The sequence below is a fragment of the Elaeis guineensis genome, chromosome 3, assembly GCF_000442705.2.
Source record: "Elaeis guineensis isolate ETL-2024a chromosome 3, EG11, whole genome shotgun sequence".
In the NCBI taxonomy this organism is placed as follows: domain Eukaryota; kingdom Viridiplantae; phylum Streptophyta; class Magnoliopsida; order Arecales; family Arecaceae; genus Elaeis; species Elaeis guineensis.
This window is the reverse complement of record NC_025995.2, coordinates 95,139,329-95,152,549: the sequence shown is the minus strand read 5'-3', so window position 1 is coordinate 95,152,549 and position 13,221 is coordinate 95,139,329. Positions and strand designations below refer to the sequence as shown.

Here is a 13,221-nt window from a genome sequence, read left to right as displayed (position 1 = left end):
TAAAAAAATCAAACAATGACTGATTTTTTTCACAGATGAATTCATACTATTTTGAACATTAGAGTGGAGTTTAACTCAAGGATAGAGCAGTAATTGACATGCGTCTACCCTTATTCATCTTTTTACCATATTTTTCTTCTAGCTGTGGACATATGACAAAGTTTAAGGCATGGATAGCTGCAATCCCTTTATTTATTTGATTAGAATTAATTTTATTTTTTCCAAATCAATCATCAATTTTTCATACCTAAATGCATTCAATCCTGAAAATTAGAGTGGAGTCAAACTAAGGGATGCAACTAAACCTCTTAAAGTTTGTGTCGTAGCAAAGATAGCGATGTTTCTACAATTCCATTACCATCTATGGCCTAATCCAATTTCACCCTATACAAATTTGTATCCCGCGTAATCTCTCTCTCTCTCACACACATATTTTTCTGCAAGTTTCTCATGACTGGAAAAAATAAGTACATAAGCTCCTATATTTTCTAAAGGCGCATCAGGATGGTTTTCCTTCGAAAATGAAATATTAGGTTGATCTGATTTCCCTTTTTGCGTGCCTGATCGCATGAGATATAGTTGAACATCCCTCTTAAATTCTAGAAATTTGATTTATACAATAGGTTATACTACAGCAAGGATTATTTCCATCAGCATCAATATTTGAATGGACAATTGGGATCCAATTTTAAAGAAGCACTGAATTGTTTTCTTCCCAAGTGGTTTTAACCCTGCTCTATTTACAACCGGGATCCAGATCTGAGCCTGGGACACGCATCCTTGATAATTGACCTGAGCAATTAACTTTGGAGCACCTAAGCATACAAAAAATACAGATATGAAGAAGTAAAAACATTAGAGTTTGGATCCAAGCAGGAACCTCTCTCATCCAATCAATGTGGCAAAGGGAACTCAGCTATGTCACAAAAACAGAGTTAGACACATTAGGTCCAAAAGATCGCCAGCATGATATGATTGTAATAGCACAGCAAAAAAGGTTGTCCAAAAGATTGCCAGCATGATAGCATTGTAGCATGAGAGCGCCCTTCACGGCTTAGCACACTGGATACACTAGATGGGAGACACATGCTGACCTTCCATCCCAGATCAGGAACATTTTGTTTGCTGACTCTATTGGATGCATCCATTCTAGAATTGTGTGATCCATCCAAACCACCAAACAAAAGAAAAGGTTGTCCCATCACATAATCTGATTGTCAAATTACATTTCCAATTCACGCGAAACCATCTATCTCATTTCTCACAGGACTATCTGTCTCGAGAACCAAGGAACATGATATACAAGCCAAAGAAAGGCAACTGCAATATTTTTCTATGGATACACAGGGGACACTCTCTACAATCTCAATGGCCCCCAACTATAGCTTCACAATTCTATGAAAAAGTTCAGGAATGCCAGTAGAATGAATTGATATAATAATACAGATGTAAGCTCTCTTCCACTGCCACTGATTGATGACCTTTCCATAAGCAGAGATCAGCAGCTGATGTAAGTCATAATGTAACGATCTTTCTCTGAGTCTTATGGTCTTCAATTGGGGTTCCTCCATTTTCACACCAATCATGCTCCAAGAGTCAGCAGAAGTGTTACAGTTAGCATCAGTTGACACGAGTTACTATGTAACGACCTTTCTCCAAGTCGTATATGGTCTTCAACTGGGGTCTCCTCCATTTTGACGCCAGCCAAGCTGCAAAAATCAGCAGTGTGGAGGCCACAAACAGCAGTACCAATGAGTCAGGTTGGACCACAGAAGTGATCCAACCTGAGTGGTATGACCTAGTTGCCATAGTCTGCATGATGAAGGCTCCCAATGCCCATTCTACTTGGATGTTACCCACCTGATTTGCAAACTCAATCCTGCTCAAAAAGGATACTCAGATATATCAAGAGGTTGGGAAATTGCTGAACTAGACTATGACATATACCACTTACAACCAGCAGAAAAGATGTTCAATGCTGAAATGGTGATACTAAAGTCAGCCTTTTTAGTATATAGATACTGATTCAGATACATAACAAAATATATTTGCTGCCCTAGGGTCCTCGTTTCCTCCAAGCCGCAAGGCTCTAAGCCTTCTACGTTGTGTTTTTGCCACCAATTTTTGGTTCAATGACTGGATTTCATTCCCAAACACATATAACCATGATTTTAACAAGGAATGGATTCTAATGCTAAAAAGTTTTTTTCACTATGAACTGTGAGTATCTAATTGACCAACAACCCAGCAACATTGGTCTATGCATACGTTAGTTTCATCTGGCAGTTAATAACTGACCATGGCAGTTATTCAAATTCTTGCGTTTAGTCCCCTCCTTGGCCATAGAACCAGTGGAAAGGTCACAAAAAGGCGTGTATTCTAGTAACTTCTAAGGAAAATATTTTAGACAGTTATAGATTTATATTAAATGGATCCAGTGCATGTATGTGCATAGGATACCACATTGGAAATTGTGTAAAATCAACATAGTTGGCATACCTCCTATCATCCAGAGTGATACCAAGACTGTCATGCAGTAGAGCCACTATGTATGCTGAAGAGAAACAATACCGTGACAAATCTTCCTCAGCCAGAGTATGATACTTCTCTTTAAGCTTTGACCAATCTTCTCCACAGAATTGTTCCCCAGCCAACATCAAATCAGAGAGAGACGAAGTTGGACTCAGCCCAAAGAACTTACAAAGACAGAAAAGTAAAGCTATTAGACGTGCATACCAAAAAAAAAAAAAAAAAATCCTTTGTAGGAAAGATGAATTTTTATAGCCATAACCATGCAATTCAAATACACTGCAGGGTGAGATTTTTCTGTGCCATATGTTTGGTGTTACAAACATAAAAGGACAAAAGCATTATTGAAACCTTTGTGGTAAAAAAGAAATTCTCAGTTGCTACGAAGCTCCCTTGTAGCTTAGGTATGAAAGTTGAACCCATGTGGCACTTCTGATACAAGCAGTTTTCTGCACATCAAAAACAAAAGTAAGTGGTTCAATTTGAGAAAATAATGAGAGGGGCAAAGATAAGGAAATAACGGCATCTTAATAAAATCATTCAGATCAAACGGTAGATATAACCACACTGACGGTGAAAGAATGACCTCAGAGGTAGCAAGTCACAGAAGTCATGTCAAAAGAAAAAATAGAATACACAGTAAGCTCACTTTCACATATATGTCAACTAACATAAGATGCTAGATGGTTATGATGACAGAAAAGCTATCTGCAGCAATCATCTCAACTATGATAACATTTTTTGACTGGCTCCTGACAATGAAGAGCTTTGCCAGAACAATATGGTTTTGGACAAATCCAAACATCAAACAAAACTCCTGGTAAACCAAAATCCCACTTTGACAGTTCTTATATATGGAAACATTATATTGGCATGTGATAGAATTTGATTGTTGCAAATTGCTTCACTTCCACCCAACTGATCAGAATAACAAACTCAAAACATCAAACCCCGGAGAATTTATATCACTCTTATAGCAAAAACTAAGAAAGCTGATATAGTATAAAATTCATATGCATTCTCAGCATCTAGAACAACAGAACAATAAGATATAGAAGTGATATATATATATATATATATATATATATATATATATATATATATATATATATATATATATATATATATATATCATATTTAACATCAGAAGTTCATATGTTAACATAGCTTCGAGGAACATAGCTTCAAGGGAGTTTATCAAGGCATGTCAGTCAAAGCCAAATAGTAAGTGGTAGTTGAGAGCATCCATGCTACCTTTTTCTTTCTGTAGCAGCATTGATGCGGCAGATCGACACGCTGAAAAGTTACCACCTGCCTGACCAATGGGTTGATGTTCCAGCTTTGAATTGGGAACATCAGCTGGTTCCCCAACATATGAATATCCTTTAGGAGAACAAGGATCTATGAGTAGTCCCTCCTGCACAGATTCTGCAGCTGAATTGGAAGAAAACAAACCACACTTACAACAATTGCTAACATAAAGATTTTGCTATAATCAGTAGGCATCTCATCTCAACATTGCTATAATCACAATTAATTCTATAATTTATTACAGAAATTGCATTTTATTTATGTGCCAATATATAGGAAAGGTTCCACTTGGAAAAGTAGGTCAGGTTAAATATGGGTTGAGCAGGAGTGTAGTGGGGAGAGATCAGGTTGTCCAAATTCGGTTAGCCTCACCCAAATTACACCACTATGTATGCACCAAAAATAATGTTGTCATATTATACTGTAGATGTGTCATGCTGTCTCTGATTTGCACAGTGTACTTTTTAAGCTATCAAGAATTTCTTCTATATGTTTAATAATGTGCTCATGAATTTTACCAGCATTTTGTTCAAAAGGGATCCCATTCACTTTTATATGATCCATTCCACCCATAGTGGTAGGGCCCTGATGTGGTTAGCATTCCTAAAGGTGTATGTAACGTGGCAATCACACATGGCAAGAGGAAAGATGGTCCTGGAACATCTTTCTCATTATTTAACTTACAAAATGGTATGTGCACACGACCATCATGGAATAACACTAACTGAAGCAGCGACTTACATGCTTTTGGGCTTCTTGAGCGAAGCAATTTCTGAAGTGATTCATGTGCCGCATTCTGCAAGATACAATGCATTAGTGGATGTTCTCAGCACAAAAATTCACTGACCAAAAATGTAATTCAGATAATATACGTGGTTGTCCTACCAAACTCAACGTCGATTTCAACTGAATTAATAAACTTTTAAAGAAAAAAAGAGGTGAAAAGACAGAGCTTCTATGGATCTTATAAAGGGTAAAGGCAAATGTAGATATAATATTGCTGACAGCTCACAAGTGTTAGGCTAGGTCATTGGACTGATTTTGCCGGTAAATCACCTGACCATAATGAAGAAAGCTGTTGCTGTAAAGGTTATAGGTGGTTTCCCCAAACTTAAGCACATGCAAGAACTCTGCAGGCAGTGCTTCATTTGAAACAAATGTCACCTAAAATAGCGAAAACGAGAATATAGTTATAGAGAGTTCAAGCACCAATCAAGAAGATTTACAATCAAAGTTCACAATGTTCAAATCTAAAATAAAGCAATATGAGGAAGATTCACAGGAAATTATGGGAAAAAAAGCAGCTTCAGCACATGACTACTAAAATTAATAATGGAGATCTCCCACTCCTCCCCCCCAACCCTTCCTCCTTAACAGTATCATAATTCGCTCATAGCTGCAGTCCCCCACCCCTCCTTAACAGTATCATAATTCACTCATGGCTGCTGCCACCCCCCTGCTCTTTCTTTCCGCACCATCTCAAAAACACCCATGAAGGAGTACATAATATGCATTAGAAACTCAATGGCAGTCATCGACCACCTATTGGCCATCACTCTGCAACATAGTTTCATGGAGCAGAAAGAGACCCATGCAGGAGTGACGAAGTGACCACCCAGAAGTTCTGCTACCTAGACACATGATACGGGCATGAAGAGTCCACAAAATTATAATGCATCATTGATTAATGGATGCAATTGCACAACAATGTATATATGATGATATATAAGCTGCAGGGCTGGCTCCATACAACTGCATATTTTGTGGAGTCTCCAAGATATCCTAGGTGTCCAACATTTCAAGAAACCAAGTATTAAGTATCCAAGTACACCGCCTAAAATAGGATAAAAAATGCATGGGAGAAACACCTCCATTAATTTTATTTAATTAAAAAAAAATAAATCATATATAAGGCCTTTCTCAAAGATCTTTATTAGGTAGGGGTGAAAGAAGCAAAATGTTCTCTAACAGGCAAAACTCTTTTAGTGTGCTAAATTTAGCATTGTCCTTCCTAGTTTTATCATACTTCCATCTCAACAATCTCATCTTTGTGACTATGCATGCACCTGGGCCCTATGCTAGCATTCTGATCCATACAGCAATGCAAATATAACTATCATATCATGAAATTTTACTTTTAAGTGTATATAGCATGCACTAGAAACATCACATGGAAGGCACCATGATAACATTGGTCCAAAAGGCAAATCAATTAGTTTCATCCATCTAGTCACCCACCACAAACATATTCTATATGCCACCATCTATCTCCCCATTCTTCCATAAAAATCAGCGAAGGAACTCATGGAAGTGATCATGATTTCATGTTAACATCAGTGTATATCATAACCATTCACCTGGCTAAAACATTACTAGTTCCACATATCCTACTAAATTAGGTAAGTTGCAGACTTTATTCATTCTATTGATTGTTTGATATGTAGCCACCAAAGATTTCTTCCAGAACTCCCATGTCGCATTAAATTCAATTTAATATCAACATCTAGTATTATCCTCTGCTTCATCTAAAAACTTTATCTCACCAATTTAACACCATCATTTTCAAAAGTATTCAACAAGATTGTTTTGATGATTGCTTTCATCATTAACTGTGTAAAGAATATGGCTTAAGACCAACCTTTGGTGTAGGGCCATCAAGACAAGAACTGCATTGAATTACCTCAATTACTTGTAACAGTCAAATTTACTCCTTATATGTCTTTGGTAATCCCAAAATACTTCTTTTGACTACCTTTTCTTGGTAATATATCATAAATTTTCTATATATTAACACAAAATCACGTTCAAATGCTTTTGCCTTTACAGATATTCCATTAGTTTCTCTTGAAAGAACTCCAACACTTTAAACTGTAAGATGGGAGAATGATGTGAGAACAAGTTAGCCGTTAGGACTAAAACGCAAATATGAAATAAAAGAGCAAGAACAAACATCTCAGTGACAAGGTTTGAAATGCCTGTAACAAACTGGCTTGAATTGAAGCAGCTACAAAAGTGCCTAAGTTCTGACAGTTTCATCAGTTCTATCAGTTTTCAACCCAAACTGCCCAGAATTGTAGTTTTTACTGGATTTGATCAATAGAAGGCCAAAGGTCTTATTATCATGATTTGTTTTTCTAAGTTTTCTCAAGCCAACATGCTTTTGGATGATAATTTAAGCCTCCAAAAAGTATTTTTGCAAAATTAACAAGAACTTGTGAGCTTTAACCAGAGTTCAGAGCACTGATGTGTTGAATTGCCCAAAAAAAAAAAAGAAATATATTACAACATCATCATTTTAAGTTGATAAAAACCAAGCAAGATCTTGTTGACCATGCTTGCTTCACAAGCTTGCTTTTCTTTCTTTATTTTCAATTACTAATGTTCATATTTCTAGGTTTCTAAAATGAGCCAGATTACCGAAACTAGATGAAACACACCTAATAAATTTCTAGACATTAGAATGTACTCAAAGGAAATTGGTGTCCTTGCTTTACCTTGTCTTATGGTTTATATTTTTAATGTTTCCTGGTTCTTTCCAATATATCCCATAGCCACAATAAAGAGCATTATTCCCTTCCTCTGCCAATACTTTGTATGAAAGCAAAGAGAAATCTTTTACGTACTTACATTTGACTACTTTTATATGGCATTTCATCTATGAGCTACATTAGTCCTTGGTAAGCCAACTCAAAATTTTTCCAGATAACAGAAATTAAGGATGCCATAATTGTTTCATTTAAGAATTAAAACAATGTTGTTATGCTCTTAGAAAGTAAAATGTTAGATTGTAATTCATGTTAATCATAGCCTACGGAAATCATAGTTCTTTAGAGAACATCCATTAATTTACTTCATAAAAGAAATCAGCCATTAGGTTAAAGCTTTCATTAAAGATTATTTAGGCAAGAATGAAACAAAGCATATCAAACATCTTCAATAACTCCGATAAAAGTTTCATATCAATATTTGTAATAACTCAGTTAAAAGTTTCATATAGGGCCTTGTTAGGATTCCAACAAGTATTTTGGTGATAGTCACAAGATCTAGAAGGAAAAGTACAAAACCTGTGCCGAAGCCCCACCAAGTTCAATTATCCCAGTGGTTTTTTGAGGATCACCTCCTAGAGTATTAAGGGCATAATTTGCAGCAACCCAAGCATAGATGCCTTCATCGGAACCTGTAGCAATAATACCACATATCATTAGGCTTCCAATTGTGTGAACTGGAACTCAATTTTCAAATCATGAGAATAGAAACAGTAAAGAAATCCTCCATCCAAGACATCAATAGCAGAATCATATTTATGAGCTGGATGCATGTGGGTAAATGACCACCAAGATGTTGAAAGACTAAGTCAAAAATAAAAAGCTAATAATAACATTATCCATCTTGAACATAAATGGTTATCAAGCGAGCCTTGTCTTATAATCTATTCATGGTCCATTTTGGATCCAGGTGGTGAGCACAGATTGTATCAAATATAGATGTATCGACAGATTGGCATAATATAGGTATTACACACAATTAACGGACACTACTGAACATGTGCTAGCTAGAAATAGACTACAGTGCTTTAATATATATCAAAGGCATCTTACAGTACTCAAAGAAAATACATTTGTTTCTTGGGCATTTATGTTATTTCAACTGTTGTTTGATAAGAAGTAGTCATGTTTTCATTTTAACAGGATCATAGAGTCCCATAAAGTGATGTCAGTTTTTTCACATACGCTTTGCTGAGGAAGCCAACATAAACTTATTATGCTATGGAGAAAATGGCATGAACTAGTGTTATTAATAATGAGTTAAACAATCCAAAGCAAAGCTAACAAGCTCAAATTTCAGAATAAAATTTTACATTTTTAAAAGAAACCAATAATTAAAATTTGAAAATTATTTTTTAAAAGAAATACTTGACAAAATTAATACTTGATTTTTTATGAGAAATATCAATACTCAAATTTAATTAATACTCCTTATCCACTCGACCTCCACCTATGCTGATGCGACAATGATGCTAGCACTAGATAAGGAGAATCATGCATCACTACCATCATGTCTAGCAACTCGAAATTTAGGAGGAAGAAAAACCCAGTATGCCCTATATATCCAATGAGATATCAAATAATCAACTTTAAGTACTCATGAAACTAAAGAAATAAAATGGTTTGCTAGTGTTACGATTGTTTGAAGAATGATTTTGCCAGCCATGATACTGTTTTCTTACAACTTTAAAGACCTACCTTTTCTTCCAAAGCTATAACTCTGCTGGCCCACTGACTTCTATCTAGACTTATACTTCCTTTCACACAAACTGTTAGACTCCACAAGCAATGACATGTCTGGAAACTGAGTAACTTTCATCAGGGAACCTCAGAATCCTTAATACAACAAATGATTTGTGATTTTGCACATTATTTAAAGTTGAAAGTTATAAATGAGTTCTCAATTAATACTAGAAAATTAATAAAATTCCTAAAATCATAAAACCATTATAATTTTTAACTTTGAGTAGAACTTTCCCAAGTTCGTCCCTTTTCTTCTCTTAGCATCTTTTTTCCACTTCCATCTTTTCCTCAACTTCCTAAATTTTAAAAGCCTTAATTAGAGATAACTGATAATTCATGATTTCAGAACTAAGAAATCTCCAAAGGCAACCTAAATTCCAACATTTCCGATACTAAAAAGATGAAAGAATGCTAATTTCCATTCAAATGAGAGACAATATCAAGAAAATTCCTTTTTTTTCCCAAGCTTTCAACAAATTCCTCAGCTTTCAATGAGCTACGATATTCACAAGTATCAATCTATAAAAGGTCTACTAAAGGAAACCAGGATAGAAGGATAAAATTGATGCCTGAATTACACCTACCTGGTATCACAGAGGCCCAATCGTCTTGGAAGCGGAACCCAGAAGACCTCAGGACCATCCTGCAGGACTCCAATATACTGTCCCTAACTTCCACCGGGAGCATCCTCAAGCCCGCGGTCGCCATTAGCCTAACGTCCGTCTTCCCCCACTGATCCTTCGCCACCCTCCCTTTCGCAAACTCCAGCAGCTCCGCCAGCGACGCCCTCGCCCGTTCCGGCTCCCCAGAGAAAGCCGACAGCCCCGGGGTGACCCTCATCACGGCCGTCGATCCCCAATCGATCGACGGGATCATTCCGCTCTCACCATTGAACCCAAAGACATGGATCCGCGTCCCGGAGCTCCCAGCATCGATGACGATCCCGAATCGAGGGGAAGGGGAGCTAAGGGAGGCGATGAGGAGAAAGATGACGACCGCCATGGCCGCGGCGGCGGCAACGAGAATCCAGAGAGTTCCGCGGTGGTGGCGGTGGGCCGGGGGTGAGATCCGCGAGAGGAGCGAGGGACGGGGGGGAACAGGGCGGATGAGCAGCTTCGGGGCGTCCATTTGAGGCGTGGGATTGGGGATCGAGAGAGGAGACGGATAGGAGTTTAGGGGCCAGGAAGAGAGGAGGAGAGAGAGGGGAGGTGGGAGGGGATGGGTCTAGGGTTTGGGCCCCCCGTCCGCCTCGTGGAGCTCCTCCTCCTCCTCCTCCTCTGCCTCCTCCGGCGAAGAGAATGGAAGGAGGGTGTGGGTGATTTCGGGGAGGGCAAGGAACAGTGTCGGTTTTGTAGGATCCGGCCGCGCGGGCTCCGCGGACCAGGAAACGACTCCGCGTCCGTGGGTCCTTCATTTGGTGAAACATACGTTGTGTTATTTTTAATTTTTTTTAATAAGGGATGATTCTGTATTAGTTGAGGCAGAGGATAAAACACAACCGTCTAATACAAATCAAAGGAACAAAAGATGGGCAATGATGTATGTAAAGGTCCGCTGTATTCATAAAAAGTGATGTAGCAAAACAAGAGGTTGAAACTGTGTACAGAAGAACCCGAGGGACTAAGTTAAACCAAAAAAAAAAGGATAATAGCAGCCTCTAGTGAAAGGAACAGAAATGAAGCACCAGTGAGACATCAAAAAAATTATATGAGTGTATTTTTTGAACTAGAAGAGAGCCCTTGAAGCAGCGAATATCAGATAGTAACAGCTTTGTAAAAGCTTCCGTAGGAGTTGTATTATGAAAATTTATAGTAAAATTACAATCTTATCTTTTTAAGTCTGGACATGGGCCTCCACATTGAACAATCCTATCTGCCGATCATTACATAATATTATAAACCTATTATTTGATCAAAATATTTTTGTTAGTATTTATTTGGGTAGAGTCTCGGCGCCGAGAATACGTCAGATTATATGAGGTCACATGATTTTACAAAGAGTTATTCTTTCTGGATTTCAATTTTCATTGCAGAGATTGATTGGGTCGAAATTCCCCCAATGTCTATTTTAATAAACTCCAATTCCCAATGCAGGAACAATAAATCCAGAATAAATCCAAAGCAAAGAGTAAAAATGATCAAAATTTACGGTTTCTCATCCAATATAAGCAATTACATAAAATACCTTAAAATGAATACCAAAAAGATATCGTCGATCAGAAAAAATTAAAAAATAAAAATTGTTCAAATTAATAACCAACTGATAGAATCCTAGATCGTCGAAGGAGGATCTTCTTCTTCGATGCATCAAATGCTCTAATCTCCAATAAATTTAAACCTTCTTCCTATCCTATCCTTCATATTCGAACCTCCATAAAATCCTAATCCTCGAAGGAGAGATCTCCAACCAGCGAATCCCTGATGAACTTCACATTCCGACAACGGAAGCTCAAAGACTGAAAAGCGATCGGAATGATCTCAAATCAAAGAGGAAGACTTGAAGGGTTTAGAAAACATCGAGATCAAAGATGAAGTCAAAGAAATTATATTTCAGCACATGGGCACTCACTACCTAATTCTACTAATCTTTCTCCCACAATGAGGTGGACCTTGGGCTGGAGCATATAAGGGACGAAGATGGAGGGGATGCGAAGCTCGAGGAGGGCAAGGGAGAGGGAAGCAAGAGTAAAAAGGATAGAGGAAGTAGATGTTGTCGTAATAGAGAAGGTAATCAAGTATTCGGTTAGAGTAGTGAAACTAAAGGGTCTCGATAGTAGTGAGGTTGCACCCCAATACTGTCTCCATGATGGCCATCATTTTATATTGCTAGCATCTCCAACAAAGCGAAGGATGGAAATTGGGAGGAGTTGGATGAGTGTGGATGGAGGGAATATCAATGGGGTTGGCATGCCCTTATAAATAGGATGAGGGGACTCCAGGTCCACAAGAGACAAAGAAGGGTGGAACCTTGGAGGAAAAGGGGATAGAGAGATAGAGGGAAGAGAAGAGATGCAATATTTCAAAGGTATATAAAGATGGAAGTGAAAAAAATAAGAATATAAATATTTAGGGCACCCTAACTGAACTTTTTTATTACAATATGTTGCATGGTGATTAGTTTCTTATATCATGATCCTATGTTGAGTTTTATAAGGTTTCATGCCATCTATAGTAGTGAAATAGAATTTAAAGAAGGTTAAAGAGAGCAAGGGCATTTTAATCTTTTAAAACAGTGGGTTAACGGTGTTGTCTGATTTATGGTCTGTAGTACCACTAAGTCATTTTAAGAATTTGAAAGACTTATTTAAAAATTTTAAAGATGAGGATAAGGAGGGGTGTATGGTTACCATCTAAACTTGAGAGAGTAAAACTATAATTTTTTCTAAAATTATATATAAGAAATTATTTGTCTTTTGTATATCATAAGGTAATATTGGAGAAACAAACATTCAATTTGCTCAAGTTATTGTTTGACCTCAAAATGATTCTGCAAATTATCATTACAATCAATCCCTTCCATCCATCTTTATTAATTGGGTTTCAAAATAATACTCGGATGATTGAAAATATTTTGATGTATAATAACCTTATTTGTAGCCAATTGATTGGAAAAATCCTCGAACTCCCTAGATTCTTACCCTCTTCTCCCTCTTTGATAATTCTCTATACTCCTATGGCCCCTCCTACCATGCTTCCTCCACGAACACCTCTGTTTAGCTCTCCAAGCTTGCCTTTCGTATCAAATTGGAGACCACCAATCTCACCATCACCTCTTTCTCTACCAGCATTGCCCATTGTATCATCAAAGAACCGCCAAGCTCCCATTGGGCCCACCTTGGACCCCAGGACCACCCTTAGTTTCTTCCCATAGATTGGCCAGTGATCTGGCTATTGGCACACCCTTGAAATACCTTATTAGTGTCAAGAAGATCACTGTCTTTATGGTCAAATAATGCACTTCCATTGATGTGATGCTTGTTGATATTGTTGGGGTAATTCAATTTGCTTTCCCAATTCACAGTCGGTTAACCTACTATCTATCGATTAGGATGATGGACCATCAAAACTATATTACAGGATGAATTCCAGTTCAA

At 37.5% G+C, this 13,221-nt stretch overlaps 1 protein-coding gene across 1 annotated transcript; it reads right to left on the bottom strand.

The window, feature by feature from the left end:
• Nucleotides 1–1,183: 1,183 nt before the first annotated feature.
• LOC105041734 (probable apyrase 6) lies at nucleotides 1,184–10,434 on the bottom strand. Its single transcript, XM_010918744.4, has 8 exons — nucleotides 9,713–10,434; nucleotides 7,905–8,017; nucleotides 4,897–5,004; nucleotides 4,582–4,636; nucleotides 3,784–3,963; nucleotides 2,881–2,978; nucleotides 2,500–2,696; nucleotides 1,184–1,879 (listed from the first exon to the last, which is right to left on the bottom strand). The coding sequence occupies exons 1-8, from the start codon at nucleotides 10,254–10,256 to the stop codon at nucleotides 1,621–1,623; spliced, it is 1,554 nt and encodes a 517-aa protein (XP_010917046.1). The 5' UTR covers nucleotides 10,257–10,434; the 3' UTR covers nucleotides 1,184–1,620.
• Between the last annotated feature and the right edge of the window lie 2,787 nt (nucleotides 10,435–13,221).